Genomic DNA, 25,474 nt, shown 5'->3' with positions numbered 1-25,474 from the left:
TCAAAAGCATCAATTCTTGGCACTCAGCTTTCTTTATGAAGAGTGCTTCATCACGTAGTTAACATCTTCCATTTGATGGAGGTTTTAGTTCTGCAGAAGAGCTCAAAGATATTGTTCTATGTATCTGGACTGAAGAATTCCGTGGACTATATAGCCCATGGGGTCGCAAAGAATTGGACATGACTGAGTGACTTTCACTTCACTTTGAGAATTCAGGGAAGGGAATACAGAAAGGCTTTTGTGCCAGGAACCCCACCGGGTCCTGCTTGGTTTCAATTCCTCACTCTCTGTCTTATCACCCTTACCCACATCCATTCTCCATAGAATACCAGAGGGAATGGATGAAATGAATCTTGCTCTACTCAAAATAATTGGAGTAGTTCATCACCTAGAATTTAAAACAAAACATTCTATCCACTTTGTAGCCCTGCCTTGAACCACTTTACCAGCTTCATCTTTTGACCCTTCCTCCCTAAATCTTGAATACTTCAATAGCCAACCATTTCAGCATCATGCATTGATGTAGAAATCCTTACTTTGCATGTATAAGAGAAGCCAAAATATTTGTTATTGGCAAAAACTCATATAATTATCACTAGTCCCTCTGGAAATGAATGCCAAGTCTTTATCGACTTTATTAGCAGAAAATAAGCTTAAGCATATCAGGCAGATAATGCTGATAATAACATTTATTCATAATTACAAGCAGCTAAAGGTAACAGTAAACTGTCATTACATTATGAACCTTTTTTTTTTAATCCTAAAATAGCCAGCAACTTGGTAGCAGCCAAAAGAACTTGAGTTATTTATTCATTGTTATCAGTGGTGGAAGACTATGCAAACTAACCAAATTTCATTCATTTTAGGCAGCACATTTTACCACATTAACGTCACTGAAATCTGGGTGAATTTGATTATTTCTGGTAGCCAGGTCACATGTGGTTTAGAAGAAAGTCCAAGGAATAGTAGTAGAGCCGTGTTAAGAAGTGCTATACTGCTGAGACTCTTGATGTCATAAAAAATGACACAGTATGGAAAAAGACATCAGTTAGGAGATCTGACTATAAAGAAAGGTGAGCACCAAAGAATTGATGCTTTTGAACTGTGGTGTTGGAGAAGACTCTTGAGAGTCCCTTGGACTGCAAGGAGATCCAACCAGTCCATCCTAAAGGAGATCAGTCTTGAATATTCAATGGAAGAACTGATGCTGAAGCTGAAACTACAATACTTTGGCTTCCTGATGCGAAGAACTGACTTATTTGAAAAGACTCTGATGCTGGGAAAGATTGAAGGCGGGAGGAGAAGGGGATGACAGAAGATGAGATGGTTGGATGGCATCACCAACTCAATGGAAATGAGTCTGAGTAAACTCTGGGAGTTGGTGACGGACAGGGAAGCCTGGCGTGCTGAAGTCCATGGGGTCGCAAAGAGTCACACACGACTGAGCAACTGAACTGAACTCAACTGAGGGGATCTGATGCCTGGTGATCTGATGAGGAGCAGATGTAATAATAATAAAAGTAAAGTACACAAGAAATGTCATGTAATTGAGTCATCCACGTAAAAAAAAAAATATCTTCCATGAAACTGGTCTCTGGTGCCAAAAAGGCTGAGAACCACTGCTCTAAAAAGAAAAGTGGTATAGGAGGCTCAGACTCTAAATATGAGGAAATTTGAAGAACACTGCACCAATTTTTTCACTTATACTTTTTAATGCATATTCAAAGGGAACATAAGAGAAAATATATATATATATATATATAAACCTAAAGAAAATTTTCTTCATAAAACCTCTACGTGATAAATGTCATCATTTAATCAGCAGCATTCCTCACTCTAACCCACATCCTGGGAGTATACACAGTGGTGTTATATGACCTACAAGTGAAGGTCTATTTCATTTGGTGAAATACTGTAGTGCACATCAGTGAGTAAATTAGATTATGTTTTACCGTCAGTATTGCAAAAAATGGGAACAATTCTTTTGAAACAGAAAAGTGCATAACATTGAAAAGAATGATGGCCAAATTCATTCATTCACACAACAGTTATTTATTTAGCATCTTTTCTGTGCCAGGCATAATTTCAGGAACAAGGGTAACAGTAGTAAATAAAACAGGCAAAATCTTTGCCCTCAGAAAGTTTGATTTCCTGTGTAAGATAGACAGTATACAAAACAACCAAATGATAGTGCTTTTTTGTTTTGGGAATGCTCAGTCACTCAGTTATGTCTAACTCTTTGCAACCCCATGGACTGTAGCCTGCCAGGCTCCTCTGTCCATGGGATTTCCCAGGCAAGAATACTGGAGTTGTCATTTCCTCCTCCAGGGGCCAACCCAGGTATCAAACCAGGGTCTCTTGTAGCTCCTGTATTGCAGGTGGATTCTTTACAACTGAGCCACCAAGAATATTTTAAGTACTAAAGAGAAAGATTGACTAGGGAGAAAGAACAAAAATTGGAGAGAGAAGAGGTGTGATTGTAGGTAGAATCATCAGGAAAGACCTGCAGAAGCTGAGGAAACCAGCCATGCTTGATTTGTGAGGGAAGGTCGTTCTAGGCAGGAAAAAACAGCAAGTACAAAAGCTGAGGTCTCCAGAAGGATAAGAGAAAGGGAGAGTAGATGGAAATGAGGTCAGACAAGTAAGGAGAAAGAGGATCAGCAGATTTTATAGATCAGTGCTTGTCCATACAAAAGTAGTGAGCCTCATATGTAATTTTAAATTTTCTAATGTCATATGTAAAAAAGAGTAAGAACAGGTGAAATTAACCTATTTTATTTAACACAATATATTAAAAATATTATCATGTTGACTTGTACATATTTAAAGGACTAATGAGATATCTCATATTCTTTTTTAATACTTTAGAAATTGTTTTATTTTTATTAGTTTTATCTTTTTTTTTACAATAGATCCTTGTTAATTGTCTATTTTAAATATAGCAGTCCATACATGTCAATCTTAAACTCCCAATCTACTCCTCCCCTCCACCCTTTTCCCCATAAAAATAGTTGTATTTTTATAGCAGTTTTAGATTCACAGCAAAATTGAGTAGAAGGTACAGAGATGATTTTTTTTTGTACTGTCTGAAATCCAGTATGCAATTTTTTACACTTACAGCACATCTCAGTTTCCCTCACATCATTTCAAGTGCTCAGTAGCCACATATGAAGGTGTCTAGTATCTTGAACAGCACAGATCTAGACCCTAATAGAGCGCTGTAATGACTTTCCTTTGATTTGAATGAACTGGGAAGCAATAGAAGAGTTTAAGTGCAATGATGACATAATATGATTTGAGTTTTCAATGGAGCCCAAAATAGGACTTGGGTTTTTATAGAATCTGCTGTTTGGAGAATAGAAAAAGAAGACAGTGTCTTCTTATGTGCCTCGGATAGACTTTGGACCAGCTCACATCAAAGAACAAAATTGAGTATGAAAGTGAAAGTGAAGTCGCTCAGTCGTGTCCAACTCTTTGCGACTCCATGGACTATAGCCTACCAGGCTCCTCCATCCATGGGATTTTCCAGGCAAGAGTACTGGAGTGGGTTGCCATTTCCTTCTCCAGGGAAAACTGAGTATAGAAGAACATAAATCCAATAACTGGATCCGGTTTGAGGAATTAGTGTAACTATAGTTCTCTCAATGTCCTGTCTTTGCACAGGCTGTGAATCAAATCCCTTTTCATGCTTCAAGACCCAGGTAGACCATTATCTTCTCTGACATATCTTCTATACCTTTCTATACCCAGAAACTTGTCCTCCACAATATTCTATCATAGTCCTAGATTTACATGCTTCTTCCCTCTCATGGACTATGAGATCCTCAAGGCAAGGTACATAACTCATTTCTCTTTGATTCGAATACCTGCTTGAGTTCCTGGAAGTCAGTAAGCCCTCAATAAATATTTGTCAACTTGAAGCAAAAACAAACAAAAAATTATCTGAACAGTCCGCAAATGGAAGCAACTCAAGTGTACACCAACATAGATATATTTTATACAGTTTCGTTCTATGTAGTGAAGAAGATAATCTACACAGAACGTGGATGATGATTGTAAATGTTACACTGAGTAAAAGGCAGTGTGTTTAGTCACTAAGTCATGCCCGACTCTTTTGGGACTGCATGGAGTGTAGTCCGTCAGGCTCCTCTGTCCACAGGATTTCCCAGGCAGGAATACTGGAGTGGGTTGCCCCATATACATAATGCTCAATACAGGCAAAATAATAAAAGTTGGCAGGATACCGATTACACTTGGAGGTAGTGACTGCAAGGGTTTTGAGGGAACTTCTAATAACATTTTATTCCTTTGATGTATCCAAGGGTTGGTATATCCATTTTTAAAAACTATATTGATCTCTATAGTTATATGAACACTTTGCTATATGTATATTATACTTCAGTTCAAAAGCTTACATACCACAGATACATAGTTCCCAAAAGACAATAAAACAAAAAAAAATGTAAATTGTTATAAGTGCAGCTTATTTTGCTCAGCTGCGTTCTGATTCAATATGTAAGAATAAGTTTATGGCTAATTGAGTAACATACAGTATATGTGTTTTTATAATTAACAACATCCACTAGTACAACATATGTTAAGTATTTTAAATCAATTCCCTCTTTCCTCCAAAAGGATTTTGTGTTGTAATTTGGAAAACATTTGAACATGTAATAATTTAGTGTTTTCATTTAATTCCCTTGTTTTTGCTTTACAATTTTCCATAAAGATGTATTTCATTTAAGCATCTTAAAACATGTAATTTCACTTTATATACTTACTCTAGTGAAGTTGTTCTCAACCAGGAACAGTTTTGCCCCAATGGTGATATTTGACTAAGCCTTTAAAATATTACATCCTTAAAAATATTATATCGTTAGCATCTTCAAAATGGCTTGTTTTAAAAAAGTGTGTGCAGCTTTTTTGAGTTTTCTTAAATAAAAAAATAAAACTTGAGAAATATGTTCTTTAAAACAATTTTATTCTTCTCCAGGTTAGAAGAACAAAAGAATATCCTGTCTGAATTTCAAAGAGATTTGAATGAATTTGTTTTATGGTTGGAAGAAGCAGATAACATTTCTAGTATTCCGCTTGAACTTGGAAATGAGCAGGAACTAAAAGAAAAGCTTGAGGAAGTCAAGGTAATTTTATTTTCTAAAATCTCCCAGGGCCTACTTGTATGTGAACCTAGGGGGAATTCCCTGGTGGTCCAGTGGTTAGGACTTGGCCATTCACTGCTGTGGCCTGAGTTTAATCTCTGGCCGGGGAACTAAGATCCCACAAGCTACATGGTATAGCCAAAAAATAAAAAAAAAAAAGGTATAAGGATACTGATAGTTCTTCAGTAATTTTTCTCACAACTTGATTTTGTCTGAGCCCAGTGAGTATGTATATATTTTTAAAAGTATGTATGGGATATATAGGTATGTTTCTGTTTGTGTATGTGTGTGTATAAAATGCATAGTGATACTTTTTAAACTGATTTGAAATTAATTTTAGACTTAATGGAGAATTGCACAGCTCCAAATTATTTTAAAAACTGGGGAGAATCTCATTTAGAAATGATCTCATTTCTTATGGAAGATCTTAATTGCCAAATCAATCTCCCTACTTCAGCCTCTAATTAAAGGCATTCTATTTGCCTGAAGCAATGGTTTGTTTTGGTTTGTCTGCAGGGTAAGGGGAGGTGATGTTGGTTCACTTTCGATACTGGTTGAATAAAACTTCTGGTGTGTTCAAGTGGTTTTTTATGCCCACTTAACATGATAGAGAAGAGAATGGCAACCCACTCCAGTACTCTTCCCTGGAGAATCCCCTGGACAGGGGAATCTAGCTGGCTACAGTCCATGGGGTCTCAAAGAGTCAGACACAACTGAGCAACTAACACACTTGATGTCTGCTGCTTTCTGATTAGCTCTCCTGGCTGACCGAGATACTTTGATTGTGCTGTTGGATTAACTTTCATGGTTTAAGTGTTAGGAAAGAAACTCCTTTGGATCTGTTTTACTTTAATTCTTGAAGGGAAAGGGAAATTAACATTCAATCATCCCCTGTTACATACTAAGTATTAGATGTATTTACATCTGCTATTTTATTTAATCTTATCAAACTTCCAAAATGGTTACTATCCTCGTTTTACAAGGTCACAGAATCAAAGAGAAATGGAACTGCTTCTTTATCAATGATTCAGTTGATTTGCACATCCAGATTGGACTCCATGTCAGCTACTTATTTCTGTGAAATAAGAAATGTGTACCTGACAGAGGATAAAGTATAAGAAGTAAAATATTGCTTAATTCAGTAAACAAATATTAAGTACCTAGTATATGTCAGATAATGTATTAGGTATTTGAGAGTCAAAAAATAAAAAGTTTTTGATCCATAGTTTGAGGATGTTATGCCATGGAAAAATAAACTCAGTCTGTTCTTAAAAATTCATCTTTCCTAAATATATTGAGTGTTATATATGTATATATAGGAAAGTAATTGATAACTCATTTAAGAGACATGTTTGGTGGTGTTCCCTATTAATAAATATGCATTGATTTCCTTTTTTTCCCCTTGGTCTAGATCAACACCGTCCTATAGCACCATTCAATATCATTTAACAACATGATAAATGTGTTGAATATTAGCAATTTTAGTAGCCACTAGCTGCACTTGCCTTTTGAGTACTTGAAAGGTAGCTGATATGACTGAAGAATTAAGTCTTTAATTTTATTGACAGTTAATTTAAATTTAAATAGCCTCATGTGGCTAATAGAAGATACAAATAAATAAAAGACAGTTAATAAAACAATGATAGCTTTGTAGATCATAAAAAAGGGCACTTTCAATGTGATGTTAAATGAATAAGAAAAATTCAGGAATGTGCAGGTATCAAAATTAAGTGTTCTTGAATGAAAACACCCAAGTTTGGATCACCAGTCTATTGCTTGCTACTTCTGTGTCCTTGGATCTGATATTTAACCACTCTGTCTCAGTTTCCTTCTATGTAAGATGAAGATAGTAAGATCTACCTCATGATATTACTATATTACGTTAACATTTTTATATAAAGCATCATATAAAGATAATATATGTGAAGAGGTTAGTTAGCACAATGCCTGGTAGCAGGTATGTTCTTAGTTATCTTTAAATATGATAATGCAATTTCTTACTATGCTAAGTCATAGTATAGAGACCTAATACCTGAGAGGATGCTTAAATTTGCCCAGATTATTCTGAGAGGTGTGTTTTTAGACTTTTAACACTGATTAAGGTATTGTTTTAGAGCTTATCATACTACATAACATTCTTCTCTTGAGGGAAAAAAAAATCTCTGAGGGATACAAGATATTCTGATCCTTTGTAGGATGGGCTGATTTTCTTAGGCACAGGTGTCTTAGTGCACCAGCTGTACGCTCTGTAGAAAATTTGGTATTTAAGGAACTGGTGGGCCTCTGGTCTTTCTTTATTTTGATAGATTAATCAATAGAGGCAAAGACAAGGTAGTTGGCATTGTGCTGTAATTCATTTTAAATGTTGTTGCATTTGTCTGTTTCAGTTACTGGCCGAAGAGTTGCCCCTGCGTCAGGGAATTCTAAAACAATTAAATGAAACAGGAGGAACAGTGCTTGTAAGTGCTCCCATAAGCCCAGAAGAGCAAGATAAACTTGAAAATAAGCTCAAGCAGACAAATCTTCAGTGGATAAAGGTTAGACATTAACCATCTGTCCTGTCACATGTGTTAAATGCTGCAAGCATTTCTTTTGTTTCATGGTGCTTAATTGGTAAGGCTGGGGAGAGGGCTGGTTTTATGGATTGTTATTTTGTTTTTATTTTAACTGACCATTTGATTTGGGTGTATGTATGATTTGTTGTGAATGGAAGGAATGTTGATGGTGAATGATGGTACAGTAATAACCAAATGCCAAGTTATATACCACTATTACTTTACAGAATTATTCTAAAGGAATAGACTAGAAAAAAGATGAAGTGATTCATTCAGTGTTCAGGTGTAGGTTGACAATATTTAAGCAAGATGGAGGTTGTCCAGGTCAATGAGTATCATAAATCAAAATTACTTATCCTTACTAATAAGGTCGCCTGCAATGCAGGAGACCGAGGATCGATTCCTGGGTCCAGAAGGTCCTCTGGAGAAGGAAATGGCAACCCACTACAATATTCTTGTCTGAAGAATCCCAAAGACAGAGCAGCCTAGCAGGCTACAGTCCATGGGGTTGCAAGAGTCGGACACGACTTAGCATCTGAACCACCTCCACCACCACCACCACCACCACCACCACCACCAATAGTATAGACTTAATCAAGGATCAATGCATGCTAACTTTCTCTAAAAGATATTTTATTTATTTACTGTTTATTTGTTTACTTAGTTACTTGTGAGTCTTCATCTTTCTTGGATACTTATTAAATCTAATATTTTATTTTTTAAATATAATATTTTAATTTGTTTATCAAATTAATGCATACTTGCTCTTTAAAACCAAGCGGTGCATATGAATTTTTTAAAAAGCAACATCAACTGGTCCATCAAAAGGCTATTTATCAGTATTACTGTACTCCTATGACAACCTTGTGAAAATGTTATATCCCTTCATTTACTGAGGACTCCTTTAATGCATTTTCAGAAATACTTTGTAGTTTTCAATCCAGAGGACCTACACGTTTTATTAGATTTAATCCCAGATATTTGATGTTTTAGTCCTTTTATAAATGGGATTCATTTCAAGTTTTATTTTCTTTTTGTTGCTGATATATAAAAATAGATTTTTTATGTTAAACACACATCCAGTGTCCTTACCAGATTCACATACTAATATCAATGTTTTGTAAAACATTTTGGATTTTTTTAATGTGCACAGTCATGGCATCAAATAAAGGTAGTTTCTCTCTTTTCAGTCCTTAGGATTTTAATTGTTTTTGCATAAACTTGGGCCTCTAAAACAATGTTTAAGAGAAGGGGTGATAATGGGAGGCCTTGAGTCATTTCCTGTTTCAGGTGGTCTGCTTTCAGTAATTAATCATTAAATATTATGTTCCTTATAGGACTTTTTATAGATCCTCTGAATCAGGTTAAATAATTTTTTCCTTATTCTTTTTTCTCAGGCTTTTACTATGAATAGGTAAGCTATTCATAACTTTCTCTGCATTTATTAAAAAGATCCTATGTTTTTTTCCCTCTAAATGTGACAAACGATAGTCATTGTTTTTGGAATGTGAAACTACTCTAGGATGCCAGAAATAAATCCTATTGGCCATGATGTCTTCTACTTTTTTATAGATTGCTGGATTCAGTTTTCTGATATGCTGTTTATGATTTTTATATCTTTGTTCATGGCAGGAAATGTTCTGTAATTTATTTTTTAATCCTTCTCGAGTGTTGATAGCAATGTTAGACTAGTCTTAATAATCAAGTTCAGAGGTTCTCTCTTTCTTTGTTCTGCAATGATACAAAGACTGGTGAAAAATTGGTGAATATTGGTATCATTTCTTCCTGAGATATTTGGAAGAATTCAGTTGTAAAGCCATCAGTGCATGGGGTGTTATGTTTTGTTTTGTTGTTATTATTGAGGTTTTTTGGTGAGAAAATTTTTGATAATGGATCCATTTTTTTAAATAGATACAGGAATGGTTAGATTTTTATTTCTTGGTGTGTCAGCTTTTATAAGTTGTGTCTTTCAAGGAATTTGTCCATTCCCATGCTATTTTCCCTTTTGGGGTTGTAAACTTTTTAAAATACTGCTAGGGATCCTGTGTACATTTATATTTACAAAGGAGAAAATAGACTACAAACTCTAACTACCTGAATGGGTCTTAACTGGGATATTTTACTCTATGTGCTAAGGTAGAAAGCTGAGTCTCTTGTTGAAAGAGACCTTCAAAGTCTATAATACAGTGGGCTTTATTCTGAGCTATTCATACCAATGCTAAAATTCTTTCCAGACATGAAGTTCAATTTCTTTAGGTGCGAACCACACTCACTGTTTTGATTTAGTTTTGCCTATAGGTCAGTGTTAAAAGAAGGCCATTTATTATGCAGTAGTTTTGATATTGACACAAATTTTCATCTACAAGCTTTCATATATGCTCTTATTCTCAGACATCATGACATCTTTAATCCAAACACTATCCAGGTTTTGCCAAGTTCAGATCCCCTGTACTTCTTCTCCCTTACATTTTGTATCCCCATATGTACTTTCTCCATATATGCTTTTGACCTTCCAAGTATGTTTATAAACCTCTCATCCACTTTTGACCACATCTCTACTACCTTATTGAGCACACTTAATACCTGTTAACTTTGTTCTATTCAAAATATAAAGCAAATTGTAATACTTCAAACCGGGAGCAAATCCATACCAAGAACATACCTCAGAAGTATAATTTTCATGTAAAATGAAATTGATTCCTTCAAAAATGGCATAATTGCCTGTAAAGAATTGCTTGTCATTCATCAATACTGGACCAAATTGAGAGCCATGAAAAAGTTACACTGAGAAGCATTCTTTACATAGATGATATGAAAAGAAAAAAAATAGAGACTGAGTTTTTAATTGTCAGAATATTCATTATGTTTTTTAATTGATGATGCTGAAGTTCTTGAAGCAGATCATTTACATGGCTGAAAAAATATTTATGAACTGAAATGAGTACCAATTATATGACATTAAATTCAAAATGTGTGTTTTGATCTCTATAATTCAAGCAATTAGATATTTGGGGGGATCTTTTATTTTTATATATCAACACTTTCAGTTGTGTAAATAATCATAATTTAAATTTTTTAAGTTAATTTTGTCCTACTGTAAAATGTAAAGTTTCTTCCTTTAATGATTTCAGAATAGCCACATATACATATAGACACTTGCATGTTGAGGGAAAGTATTTTCCTAGTAATTAAATGTTGTAGACACATAACACTTTTACAAATAAAATCATTCCTCATAAGAAGAGAACAAGGAGGAAAGATGCCCCCAAACATTCCTAGATATTACAAAAAGGAACACAAAAATTATAATTGTAGGAAATGTGAGAGAACTGTCAAAAACATATAATAGTAGCTCTGTGAATAGTGATGCATATGTCAAGATTTTATCTTTTCTGCAACAGAATAGAATGTCATTTTTTTGTGATAGAAAATTAAAACTAAGACTATGAATACCATCTTGTGTATAGATTTATATTTCTATATCATTCATAATATCTGTGTCTTTATCCCAATATTATAATTTTTATACTATGTCTTTGCCATTAAAGTTCACAGAATTTGGAATCATATTCACTAGTCATATTAAAAAGTATTTGTCTCTTCTCAATCCTAATGCCACCCTATCCCTGTTGAATTAATTTAAGAATGGAAAATGAATGATTAAAGCCAATTTATGTCATTACACAAGTCAACAGTTAAAAAAATAAGGTGGTCAAGATGATCAAGAGATGGTCTTGATCATCATTAAACCTTAAATTCTCAGTCATTAGAAGAGAGAAGTAATAATGGCGACCCCCCTGCCTGTATTCTCTAGCACACTCCTCCATTTAAAGGCTAGAGTGAGTGTTAGAATTGTAACAGTAGGCCGTGGTTGCTGGAACACAGACATGAAGTTCCTAAACATAGTATTTCTAAAAACATCCTGCTAATACAATACCTGATGTCAGGTGCATTTTTACACAGCTGACTCTATTACATTGTACCTTGTGTATTTAGCCAACTTACCAATTATTTTGGCGCTTTTATGTTTTATTACTGAATTCAGAAAACAGTGATGAGAGGTAATATAGCTGTTCCTTTAAGAGACTGGTGGACTCTCTAATGGGTTTGTTGCAAAACTGTGTTAACTTGCTGTGGCCGAGCCAGCACCTGTGTATAACACAGGTGGAAAATGTTGCTTTGAGGTGAAATATATGTCTTGGTTTAAACTGTGGTTTCCTCCAGATAAGGACCATGAAGTGATATCCTCATTTTTGTCTAATGTGTATTTTGAGTTTTACAATCTAACAATAATATCCACAAGATCTACAGGATGGCAATGTAATTAAAACTAATGTCTATGTTTTTTTTTTCTTTCTTTCTCTGAGTGTCTCACTCTCTAATCTTCATACACATGTCTGATTCTGTGTTGATTTCAGTATACTCATCATATTTCTTTGTATGTTCTCTGAACTTGTGTGTGTGTGTGTGCGCGCGCGTGTGTGTGTGTGTGTGTGTAGGTAGGTAGGTAGGGAGTGTTCCCTCCCTTCTAACCTCTCCCCACCACTATTACTCTCTTCTTTTTTTTCTCTGTAATGTATGTCTTTGCCTAGGTGGCTCTAGTGGTAAATATCCCACCTGCCAATGCAGGAGACAAAAGAGATATGGGTTCGATCCCTGCATCAGGAAGATCCCCTGGAGAAGGGAATGGCAACCCATTCCAGTATTCTTCTCTGGAGAATCCCATAGACAAAGGAGTCTCATGGGCTACAGTCCACAGGGTTGCAAAGAGTTGGACATGACTGCAGTAACTCATGTGAATTGATAACTATCTATGTCTACCATGAATCTACTTTTCTAAATGCATACATATCAGGTTTTTTTTTGTGTGTGTGCCTGGGTAGCATATGTGACACGTTCTCGCCTACTCTCTTTTAATCCTTCTTTCATCTTCTCCTGCCCTTGACACTTTGTGTTTCCTTTTCTTTACTGCTCTTTTAGCAGTTACATGTAGGTATTTTTTCAACTACACATTTCAGTTCAGTTCAGTCACTCAGTCGTGTCCAAGTCTTTGTGACTCCATGGACTGCAGCACACTTGGCTTCCCTGTCCATCACCAACTCCCAGAGCTTGCTCAAACTCATGTCCATGGAGTAGTGATGCCATCCAACCATCTCATTCTCTGTCATCCCCTTCTCCTCCTGCCTTCAATCTTTCCCAGCATCAGGGTCTTTTCCAATGACTCATTTCTTCACATCAGGTGGCCAAAGTATTGGAGTTTCAGCATCAGTCCTTCCAATGAATATTCAGGACTGATTTCCTTTAGGACAGACTGGTTGGATCTCCTTGCAGTCCAAGGGACTCTCAAGAGTGTTCTCCAATACCACAGTTCAGAAGCATCAGTTCTTTGGCACTCAGCTTTCTTTATGGTCCAACTCTCACATCCATACATGACTACTGGAAAAACCGTAGCTTTGACTAGATGGACCTTTGTCGGCAAAGTAATGTCTCTGCTTTTTAACATGCTGTCGAGGTTGGTCATAGCTTTTCTTCCAAGTAGCAAGTGTCTTTTCATTTCATGGCTGCAGTCACCACCTGCAGTGAATTTGGAGCCCAAGAAAATAAAGTCTGTCACTGTTTTCATTTTTTCCCCATCTATTTGCCATGAAGTGATGGGACCAGACGCCATGGTATTTGTTTTTTGAATGTTGAGTTTAAAGCCAGGTTTTCCACTCACCTCTTTCACTTTCATGAAGAGGTTCTTTAGTTTCTCTTCACTTTCTGCCATAAGGGTGGTGTCATCTGCGTATCTGAGGTTATTGATATTTCTCCCGGCAATCTTGATTCCAGCTTGTGCTTCTTCCAGCCCAGCATTTCATGTGATGTACTCTGCATAGAAGTTAAATAAACAGGGTAACAGGGTAACAATATACAGCCTTGACACACTCCTTTTCCAGTTTGGAACCAGTCTGTTGTTCCATGTCTGGTTCTTTTGCTTCTTGACCTGCATACAGACTACCCATTACTTAAAACCAAAATATTTTGTATCAGTCTTAATTTTGAATCATCTTATAAGCTTCCTGCACTTGAATGAAAAAGTAGAAAGATGGAACATTTCTTTTGTAGACTCATAGCATTATTCAGATGGAAGGAGCTTAATGAAACCAAATTACTCTCACATCTTCTAGATTAGAACACTAAATCCTAGAAAGATTATATGACTTATTTGAGAACACATTATTTAAATTTAAAAATTATTGCAAAATATAGTTTTGATTCAGTATTTTCCCATGTCATTCCATTGTTCATTTGAAGGAAAACTTGAGGTTTCTTTTAATTTAAAGAAATCATATGAATGATTTTGCTTTGCTTTTTGCCCTTTTTGGAAAACTGAATGCCATGTTTTCAACTTATATTCCAGAACTTTCTTTACTATGAACCACTTTTAATTATCTAATACAAGAAACCATGTTTATTTCAGAATTAGTTATATGTCTACTATTTTTGATATTAAATAACTTTATAAGTAGTATATATTATGCATTCCTATTAGTCATAATAAATTTCATTTTATTGAATATATTTAAAATTTTGCCTCATAGTTTACCATTTATTTTTAAATGGTAAATTACTATTCTAGTTTGTTCATGCCTGGGAAATCCCATGGACAGAGGAGCCTGGCAGACTACAGTTTATGGTGTCACAAAGAGTCAGACATGACTTAGTGGCAAAACAACAATAATAAGAAATTTTACTGGAAAGTAAATTTCAGTTAAGTGCCTTTTAACAAAAAAACTATGACATTACTTTTAAAAAGTAAGATTTAAAAATTAATTTATGTAGCAAAGCTTCTATATAGGAGTAAGTTTTGTAATATTGATAATAGTCAAGAATCATCTTCAAAATAAATCATAAAATAAATATTATGAAAGTAAAAATACATATGGTAAAATTCATAGGCCAGATGATCTGCATTGTACAAATAACTGTACCTAAATTTCCAGAAATCTGGTTCATTTTGTATTAATCCCTAATTATGTTACTTCTTAGTATCCATTCAAGTAGTAAACATTTTACATTTGTTCATTTGTGTCAGGTAAACAAATATTTGGTCGTTTTCCAAATATGATTGCCATGCAATGCCAGTAGTTATTTGCCATTACTATAAATGTGAGTAAAAATGAGAAAATTAAATCAAGCTAAAGCTTGGCTTTTCCATTCCTTGCTCAAAAACAGACATTTGCTCTGATTGATTATTTTCCTAGCAAAGGCCATGATTAATAGATTGTTCTAGTAGTGAACATTCAATCCTGCCCTTAATGTGAATTACTTTGTTTAACGAAAGAAAAGAATCTTTAAAAGCAATTTTTTAAAAAAGTGTTGTTTGCCTATTTACTACTAACATATATAGCCTGATAATTCTTGGAAGTTCATCATCTTGAAAGTTTCTTTTATATAGTTAATAATTTCATGGTAACATTTATTCATTCATTTCAATAATTCATTCAACAGACATCTAATGAGTGACCACTATGTGCCACATGCTCTCCGAAGCGTATCATAATCCATTCCCACTCTTGCATTATTTAAAAGACATTCAGAATTACATAGAGCTAGGCATTATAACTTTTCATATCTCTAATTTGTAGTTGATAAATAGTTTGAAGCTGAGAGTTGACTGGCAGAGTAGTAAAGTTTGTAACATAAGCATCCTTGACTTTGCTTCATATAATTTCACAGGAAGATAGGAGTCTTCATTAGGCTGTGTGTCATGATTCATGACTGTGCCTGTTATCCCATCATTATTTTCAATAGCTCCCTCTTTCACTCTCATGAGTAAGCTCCCACTTTGGAAGACTGAAAAAGATATCAGGTTACCCCAGAGGCCTACTTTTAAGAGCCTGGGAGTGGCATCAGGCTCTTAAAAGTAGGCCTGACCCAGTAGTCAATAAGTATTATTATTATCATCACCACTAATGTTTTCTTGACACCTCAGTGAGTTGAGACATTTGGCCTGTCCTAGAAACCTGACTGCCATTACTTTACCCACCGGGGTTCTTGGCCTCCTCATCAATAGAAATTGATCAGAGGCCAGACAAGAAATTCGGGGGGTCAAATACAAATAACAGGTTGCTTTGCTTGCTCACTCCCCAAGGGGGGGCAAGCTTGTTCCTTTCATGAGGTGAAGGTAGGGATATGTCCAGGAATCGGGTGAAAGAGGTGGCTTAGGTGGTTTGCCCACCCCTTTGTGGTGTTGTGTACAGGGGGACAGGCACAGTACCCTGCTTTTGCTTCCGGCTCTTCAGAAGTGGCAGTTGGGTCTTCTGATCTCTCCATATCTCTTGTCCAGAATTTACCCTAACTGCACATGCATGCAGTTATTTTTATCCTCATATGTTTCTTTGTATTTTGTTGCTTGAGGAGAGATAGGCCCAGGTGCAAGCATTGCAGCCCTGCAGCAAAGGGTCCTAGTTTCCAGCCTGTCCCATTACTACTGAATTAATCAAAATTTAACAACAGTAAGTTTATAATAATGTGTGATTTTTAACTTTCCAAACGACTTCAGGCAGTGCCAAGAATATAGATCAGACATTTCACAAACAAAAAGTAAACTGGAGTTGTGAAAAGGCAGTTTATTGTGGTGGTTAATAGTGAGGTTTATGGATTATAGCTTTCACCCTTCAGTTATAATATCCGCAAAATTCAGGTAATCACGTAACATACTTTCCAGGTTTTGGTGAAAATTCAATGAGACATAGAAAACGCATAACATAGCATTGGGTGCATTGTAACTGGTCAAAAATGTTAACTTTGAACATTAGGTATAAAGCTAGAATAGAAAAACACAAAGACCAAGCACAAAATTCTGAGTCACCATATTTTTTTTAAGTGTGATAAGAGCAACTTAACAGGAGATCTACACTCTTAACACATTTTTAAGAGTACAATACAGTACTGTTAACTATAGGCACTATACTTTATAACATGTCTCCAGAAACTTTTCATCCATTGAACAATTTATGTTTCCCTTTCACCCTTTCCCCGTAACCATCACTCTATGTTTCTTTGTTTCTGTGAGTTTGGCTATTTTAGATACCTCATTGAAATGGAACCATGCAGTATTTATCCTTCTGTGACTGTTTTGTTGTTGTTGTTGTTTTGGCTAATCATAATATCCTCTAGGAAGATCCACATACTTACATTTGGTGGGGGACTGAATAATACTCACCATCTTAAAAAGAAAAAAAAAAAAAAACAGCTATAAATACGGCCCTCAGGAAGAAAGCTGAAATAAACATGTGCCGCCTATTTTATTTATTAAAATAAACAAAATCCACAAGCTGGACCAGAGGAGAGATAGAGGCTCCAAGACTAAGACGCCTAATGGAGAACACAGAGAATTTATATCCTGTATTCTCTATTTCCAGTGATCTCATTATTCCCATTATCTAGGACTGACTAGCATTTCAGATAAAAAGTGCTGGAAAATGATTTGTTTTTCCTCCTCATATTGGCTGTGAAGTAAGTCTAAGTAGTCCACCATGATTCTGAAACACCAACATTTCCATGCTGAAGTATAAGCAGAACTGCAGATGAAATAACCCTGAGCACTTTTGCAATATGCTCAGCTGACTTGAACTTAGAAATCCAGACAGGGTGTGATTGAGCCTACACACTGCTTCCCTGCCCCCTCCCCTACCTCCATTCATCATGTTGGTTTCCTCTGTTTTGATGGAATGAGTGATGAGAAAGCATTTGTAGAAAGTTCCATTGGTGCTAGATTATGTTCAGTCAGGAAACTTCTGCCTAATACTAGACAATTTGTTCATTTCAGTGCTGTGCTCTTTTTAAAAATATGAAAAGTGAAAGTGTTAGTCACTCAGTTGTGTCCATCTCTTTGTGACCCCATGGACTGTAGCCCACCAGACTCCTCTGTCCATGGAATTCTCCAGGCAAGAATACTGGAGTGGATATTCCCTTCTCCAGGGGATCTTTCTGCCCCAGGGATCAAACTCTCTCCTGCATTGCAGCTGGATTCTTTACCAAGGAAGCCCTTTTAACCATATGGACAAACAAAAATCCAACGCTTGTGCATCACGTCATTTCCATATTAAAATTTTACTTTTCCACTATATACATACTGAGAATGTGCACGGAGTATGTAAATTTGTCATTTAAATATGCTGTGGACCAGATTTTATTAAAGGTAAACTACTTTCAGATGAAAAACAGATGTGACTATTCTTGGCAAACTTTCTTCCCTGTTCACAATGAATTTAACATGAAGAGAAGTATAATGATGATTTAAAAAAAAAAAAAAGGAAAAAAAATTATAACTCTGACCTTCAGTATGACATTTTTTAAATAAGTCCTTTATTAGCACAAAGATGTTTGCCCTATAGCAAAGAATATTAGAAAGGAAAAGAAATGATATGATAAAAAGAGATTTTGCTAATATAAAAAGTTGCTCCTCTTGTATCTACAATGCCTTTGCTTTGGAATGACTAGATTATATAGTGCCAACTCTGACACTAGAAGGATTGCCTTTCTTTCTAATAACTTAACGACCTTGAAATGGCATTAAGTGGAGGTTTTCATATACTAACTCCTTAAACTGCTGTTGAATAACAAATGAAAATTAAAGATGTATTGAAGAGCACAAGATTGTAAATTCTAACCCAGTTTCATTTATTGCATCATGTGCCAAAGCCAATAAATAATGCAAAAATAAAATCACAGGGCTATTTTATAAAAGGTCAGTAATAGCAGAAATGAACTTTTGTCACATCTCTATGCTTATACTGTAAGTTGTGTGAGTTTATTTATGTACCTAAAAGAATTTAATACTAAATCCTAACTACTTTATACATCTCAGCTGACCCCTAGTACTTCAAGCCTTAGAAAAGAGACACTGTATGTTGGACTGGTTGATGTATCCCATTTTTGTTGGAGACCACCTGCCAAGGCTTATAACAGATCTGTAATGGGTTTCATACCTTTTATTGTGTAGAAAATGGATTGATAGATTAGGCCTGGAGCCAGTGAACCGTGGAACCCCAGGTTTGCAGGCAAGAGTTTATCACCCTTTGATGTTATTTCTGTCTCATGTCAGCTGAGAAGGATGAGCTAGATTATCTGAGAGTAAACTGGATGCCAAAATCAGCCTTCCCCTCATTTATCCACCTTATCGGTCATGGCAAGGCCACTGTATTGGTTATGCACGGACTGGTAAGGGCATGGTGGACATATTTTGTTCTGCTGCCTTTTAATTTATTTACTGATATGAGAATTAATTATAAGACATGAGAGAGACTATTTCATTGTTTGTGGCTAGAGAAAATCAATCTGTTTTGCCTTAGAGGTAAAAGTATTTGAACCGAATGGTGTAGTTCTAATTTGCAAACGTTTTCAGTTATCACTGGGAAAAGTATACACCATCTTTGGCACAGTTGGCCAAGAGTGGATAGAAAAAGATGGACCAGGAAATGGACCAGAAACCAAAGTCATTGCAAGGATACTTCAAGAAAATTCTGTTTGTCTTGATAGTTGCAATCTGTAGGCAATCTGTGACTGATAAGTGTACCTTAAAGGCAGTCTAAAAATAAATTTCTTGCAAAGGTGAAACCTTCTGCCTGTTCTTGATATGAGTGAATCAACAGTTTTGAAGGGGGCAATAATACTTGGGCCCACTTAGACATTTATAAAAGAATGAAAATCTGTTTTTCAATCACAATCTCAATGATCATTGTGAATATTGCTTTTGTTGCTATTGCGATTGTTACAAATCCTAGACTAGTACAGTTACCTCCTTGAAGCTGCCTTATTGTTTTGTTTATATCAGCAATGTGCATCTTTCCACTAGAATCGCTGATGATGCTGGTGAAAGATGAGAGAAAAATTAGTGTTCAGATGCTACATAGGTACTCATGCATTGGTGACCAATACAGGATAGCCCAGGAAACAGGAACATTAATAGGAAAGATGCTCAGTGGTTAAGATTTTATAGGGCTTGAGAGTGGATGAAAACAATGTTTAAGCACTAAAATAATTAAGGAAGTGGTTGACATTAACTTCTTCAGTTTGTTTATCCTTAGACTGGAATGCAACATGGTTAAATACTCACTTCTACTTTGAATGAAGAATCAAATTTCTTAAGATACTGCTTTCCAATTTCTCACCTAGCTCTTACGTAGGTACTTCTGAATGTGACCTCACATGTTGTAATGGTTTATGTAATGACTGGTCCTGCCTCATCTTCCTACCCTCCTCCAACCTCAACTCACTATTGCAAAGATCACTAAACTTGGCGCTAATAGTTGAGTCCCAAAGAAGATTCATCACTCACTAACTCAGAAGTATGGGCTATTTACATAAAATTTTCACTTCCATGTCCCCATGTTTACAAAGGCTCATTTGCTCATCAACAGTTCAGTGAGGAACTAAAGACGCAATATGTATCTTAATACTCTTCTATATTTGAAATTATGGTTACTGTTACAAGATGGGCATTATAAAATTCTAAGGAAGAGAGAGTCTCTGTGTCATCATGCAGAGCAGCATTTTTCCATCATTAACATATACATGCACTATTTAGGGATTTTGTTAAAACAAGAATTCTGATTCAGTGAGTCTTGTGTAGGATCTGAGACATGACATTCCCATCAGGCTTCCAGGTAATGCCGATGCTCTAGACCTTGGTCTCCACTTTACACAGTAAGGATATGAAAGATAGCTGTCAGGAATCTGTGTGGGATTTGACTGTCAGTCCCATTCATTGGCAGATTCAGGCAGTGTAATCTCAGATAGTGGTGAGGCTTTTTCTAAAACTGTTTCTGTCTTGGTTTGTGTGAAGCACATCCATCCAACCCCAGAGGATAAACATTCAGCTTTGACAGAACCCATGAGCACTTGCAACCTGTTTATACTTTTGAGACATAAGCCTTTGTGGATTTATAACCCACATATGCCCACCTCATATACCTTGTGCTCTCAGATCCATTCCAGGTCCTCCTCCTCCTATGGTGTATATTGCAAGAAGTTGACCTTGGCCCACATTATCTCCCAGCTTATTCCTTGATCACCAGCTTCTGGGTAGATATAACCCACTGGAGGCTTTGGCAGCAGACTGGAAAGCGGAGGGAGGAAAAAAGTCAAAGTATTTTTTTTCCCTCCTTCATTGCCTCAGGCAATGGCTGCTAAGAGTATGTAGCTGCTATTAAATCTTCTAATAATGTTCTTAAAACCCTTCTCCACCGGTTACCTCCATTAGTTTGCTATGAATTTTTGTACAGGTGTCTTTGCAAAGCATTGAGTCTGCCTTCAGTTACACTTTCAAATTTGCATTTCTTTTAAGATTTGGAACTCTGGTAATATTACTGAGGAACTCTTAACCAAGTTTCACTCCCATTTCAGGCCTTCCCTTAGAGGTCAGTTACCCAGTGCTACAAAAGTATTAGGTAACAAACCCTGTAAAATATTGGGTTGGCCAAAATTTTGTGTTTTTCTGTACAGGGTTATGGAAAAACCTGAAAGAACTTTTGACCAACCCGATAATTGACTTAAAAATGATAACCATTTTAAATTGCACTCAGCCTGTGGATCAGCTAGGCTGATAAAGCAGAAGCTTGGATGATCTCAGAAGATCTCACTCGTGCTTTTTCAATCAGCTAATAGATTACTGAGAGCTGGCTTATCTAGGATTCACCACCACTCCATTTGGTCTCTCCTGTTCTACCTAGCTAGCCTGAACTGTTTCTCATGCAGAAAAAAGGATTCTAATAGAGAAAGCAGAAGTGTACACATTCTCTTGAGGCCCGGGCTCGGAACTGGCTTGCTGTCATTTCTAATACACTCTTAAATGAGATATAAAACCAGTCCAGATTCAAGAAAGGGGGAAAGGTGCACCTCTTGATGGTAAGAACTTTAAAAGTCATGTTGCAGAGATGTGCATATACAAAGGTCATCAATGCAATTAGTTGACCATTACCTCTAATCTGTCAGGTTTCTTACTCATAAGTAAGATATTCCAGATACATTCCTATGTACTTAATCAACTGATGTGCTTAGTTGTTCAGTTATGTCTGACTCTTTGCAGCTCCATGGACTGTAGCCCACCAGGCACCTCTGTCCATGGGGATTCTCCAGGCAAGAATGCTGGAATGGGTTGCTATGCCCACCTCCAGGGGATCTTCCCAGCCGCAGGGATTGAGCCCAGGTCTCCTGCATTGTGGGAAGATTCTTTACCATTTAAGCCACCAGGGAAGCCCTAATCAACCAATACTAACTCTCATATAATGTTAGCTCAGGATCAATAGTTTCAAAAGCTAGTAGTCTTGAGAGTCATAAAAATTTGCAAAGATACTTTATGTGAAATCCTAGGAGAGTAGCAGCATTTGTTTATTGGTATATTCAGTATTTATTGTCTCCAGTATTGAAAATATCTTGCTAGAAGAGGAGGATGAGTTATGAATGAAATAGACACCTGGGTTTATGAATCGAACATTTGTTAAGAGGAGACAACTTTAGAACTACTTACATAATGATAAATGCAGTTGTTATCATTGTCTTCTTAGATTTGTTAGCTTGTAGACTCAGCTACAGTAATCAAGAGACTCCAGATTTCAATAACTTAAGCAATATAGACATTTGTATCTTTTGCACATAATTCCCAGCCTGGCTACGTAGTCTCTGCTTTAAAAATTATTCAAGGAACCAAGGGAACCAAAATAAATATGCTATCCTCAGTATATTGCTACATTTCAGAATCTCCACGAGTATCGCCCAAATATCCATGTACTTTCTTTCCGATGTCTATACTCACTGCCTCTCTGAGGCAGACCATCCATAATCCCACTCATTTAACTAAATCAAGATCAAAGTCCATTGGCTTGGGGATGTCTCATATCTTCATCACATTCATATGTGGCTCCTCATGGTCTAGGGACCTGTAAAGTAAATGTCATGCTATCTGCTCCCACCACAACCAAATCTGAATGGTGGAGCAAGAAAAAGCCCAAAGATATAAGTATTGGAGCACTTCTGGAAGACTTACATTGTGAAGTCAATGCTTTCCCATCCCCCTTCTGCATACCCCTCACTGCAGACTAGGAGATTTCAGGTAGAAGCTGGGAAGAATGGTTTAATAGAACTTCTTTGAAGGAAGAAATGGAAAGAATCATTGCTTTCTGAATCATGCAGCTGTCTAAGTGCGTGTGTGTGCATGCTCAATTGTGTCTTACTCTTTGCAACCCGATGGACTGTAACCCACCAGGCCTCTGTCTGTGGGATTTCCCAGGCAAGAATACTCGAGTGGGTTGCCATTTCCTCCTCCAGGAGATCTTCCCACCCCAGGGATTAAACCCACATCTCCCGCATTGGCAGGCAGATTGTTTACCACTGGAGCCACCTGGGAAGCCCGTCTAAGTAATAATTGCTTAGTTCAAGCTGTGGTGAGAATGTGAGCATGTAACAGAGTATGGGGCCTGAGACAGTACAGAGGAAGAAGGAATGGTTGTTTTGGATAATAGAAATATATAGTAGATTTGATTCGGAAAATAAAAAAGAAACATTTTGTTGGGTTCCCTTGTTTTGGATAGTTGTTGTTTAGTCACTAGGCTTAAGGGCAGCCTTTCCCTGGATGCACAAGAAGTTTATATTTCCTTTCTCTAATTCTATCTCTGACCGGGATGCTGACCTTGTCACTGACTTCTTCCCTGGGACCAGAGTTGTTATATTAATCCTGGAGGAGACAGAAAAGCCACTACCTCCACTAACAATTTACATAATGATTTGCCTACAATTTGGCGCTAATTAAAATGTGAAAAGAGTAGTGATATTGTTTGGAAGCCTAATAAGGTCACTCTTTGTTCCTGAGACCAAAGATAATGTCACCAAAAAGGATCTCGTGCATATTTACATAAGAGCAGAAACAGGGAAGAGAGAAGGGATGATATGAACCCAGGTGTCATCATGTAGTCTGGCATAGGCAATGGAATTTTTAAAAATGGAATTCTGCTAGGCTTTGAAGATTTGACTGACTTCTGTATAGTTCTACACATTGCTAGCTTGCTTGATTTAAATTTTGATCTCACTCTGTTCTGGTTATATAGGCTATACAAGAAACTACCCTACAAGTGGTTTAAAACAGCAAGCTTTTATTATGTCTCATGATTCTGAGAGTTGACCACAACATTCTTCTGCTTCACGTGGTGTCAACCAAGGTGCAGGGAAAGCTGGAAAATCCAAAATGGCCTCACATGAGTGGCAGTTGGTGCTGGCTGGGAGGTCAGCTGGGGCCAGGAGCCTCCATCTGTTTCCAGTTGGTCTTCCCCATGTGGCTCCTTGGGCTTTCTGACAGCTTGGTGTTTGAGTTCCATGAAGAAGAGTCCAGAAGAACACTAATGTTTAAGTCCTTTTCAAGCTTTATGTTTGTACCACACTTGTTAATATCCCATTGGCCAAAGCTATGATATACAGCTAAGTTCAGTCAAAATGAGAGTGAACAGCATAGAGATGAATTCTGAGAGGCATGATTCACTAGCACTGCCCAGTAACAGTCTACTGCAGTACTCTTGCCTGGAGAATCCCAGGGATGGGGAGCCTGGTGGGCTGCCGTCTATGGGGTCGCACAGAGTCGGACATGACTGAAGCGACTTAGCAGCAGTAGCAGCAGCAGAGTCCTTACTAGTGTATGAACTCTCTGTGTCTTGGCTTCCTTATCTGAATATTGGGACAAAAATGACATTGCAAAAATGGATTCAATGAGAGATACGATACATGCAAAGTCAGAGACATGCCTCTACAGAGTGAGATACCAATAAATAATAGCCATTGTTGTATATATATATTTTAGTATCATTCCTACAGAGTTAAATAAAAATTTTCCAGACAGTGACAAAACCATAAAACAGTAACAGATGATAAACTTCCACCTTAATCTGCCTTCCCTTCAAGCTCTTGAGATGTGTCAATAGTATGGATGATAGCTGTGTTACAAAACCACCAATACACTATTCTGCAATGCCTGGTTGATTCTGACAAGAGCCTCTACTATTCACAAAATTCCAGGCAAGCAAACCTTATACCTACTGGGGGTGAGGGATGCCAAGGGTTCAGCAAAGGCAAAAGTTCCTCAGTAAATTTATCTTCTAGTCCATCCCCTCTATAATGCAACTCTGACTATACTCTGATGTTTTCTCCCACTAGTCATTTTCATGCAGGCTGGCATCCTGGTGAGACTGCCCAATATTCTTCCCTTTTGTCCTCTGTCCTTTGTTTGTCCTACCCTGCCTGGGCCACCTGGAGTGTGTCTACCTTCTTTTTTCTCTGTTACATCACAAATCTCCAAGTGTGACCACTCCTTCTGCCCCTCTGAAGTCCAACAAGACACATCTTGTCTTCCTGTTACCCTCCAACCCCCAGCAGTATTTCTTTTGCTATGTTCATTACTTTCTGCCTCCTGTGCATCAGACATTCAGTTTGGATCATTCCTTTATTTCTTTATATATCCATACATTTGTACCTATTTCCATACCAGTCTACACTAGACTGTCAAGAATGAAACTTAATTTAATCCTGTTTTGGAGTCTTTCTCTCCCTAAGAGAACTGAAGAATTCTAGCAGTGTTAGGAGTGATAGATAACATTTACTAATAGTTTACTGTGTGTTAAGCACAATTGTAAGTACTTCACTTTAAAATAACCCAAGACTACCAAACAACAATCTAGAACAAAGCTGAATTTCTTGCTAACCTGGCATATACCAAAGGATCAATAAATAGTC

The 25,474-nt window shown here is 36.7% G+C and overlaps 1 protein-coding gene across 9 annotated transcripts in view; it reads left to right on the top strand.

Moving 5' to 3' along the window:
* The window catches only part of DMD (dystrophin), a 2,668,835-nt gene that overhangs the window by 1,812,501 nt on the left and 830,860 nt on the right, over nt 1-25,474 (top strand). For all 9 annotated transcript variants that reach the window (XM_060407875.1, XM_060407877.1, XM_060407874.1 and 6 more), the window contains 2 exons: nt 4,994-5,141; nt 7,547-7,696. In XM_060407875.1, coding sequence (XP_060263858.1) covers nt 4,994-5,141; nt 7,547-7,696 — 298 coding nt within the window. The remainder of the gene's footprint in view (nt 1-4,993; nt 5,142-7,546; nt 7,697-25,474) is intronic.

Source organism: Ovis aries, chromosome X (assembly GCF_016772045.2).
Source record: "Ovis aries strain OAR_USU_Benz2616 breed Rambouillet chromosome X, ARS-UI_Ramb_v3.0, whole genome shotgun sequence".
Taxonomy (NCBI): domain Eukaryota; kingdom Metazoa; phylum Chordata; class Mammalia; order Artiodactyla; family Bovidae; genus Ovis; species Ovis aries.
The sequence above is the reverse complement of the archived record's forward strand: the minus strand, read 5'-3'. Positions and strand labels throughout refer to the sequence as shown.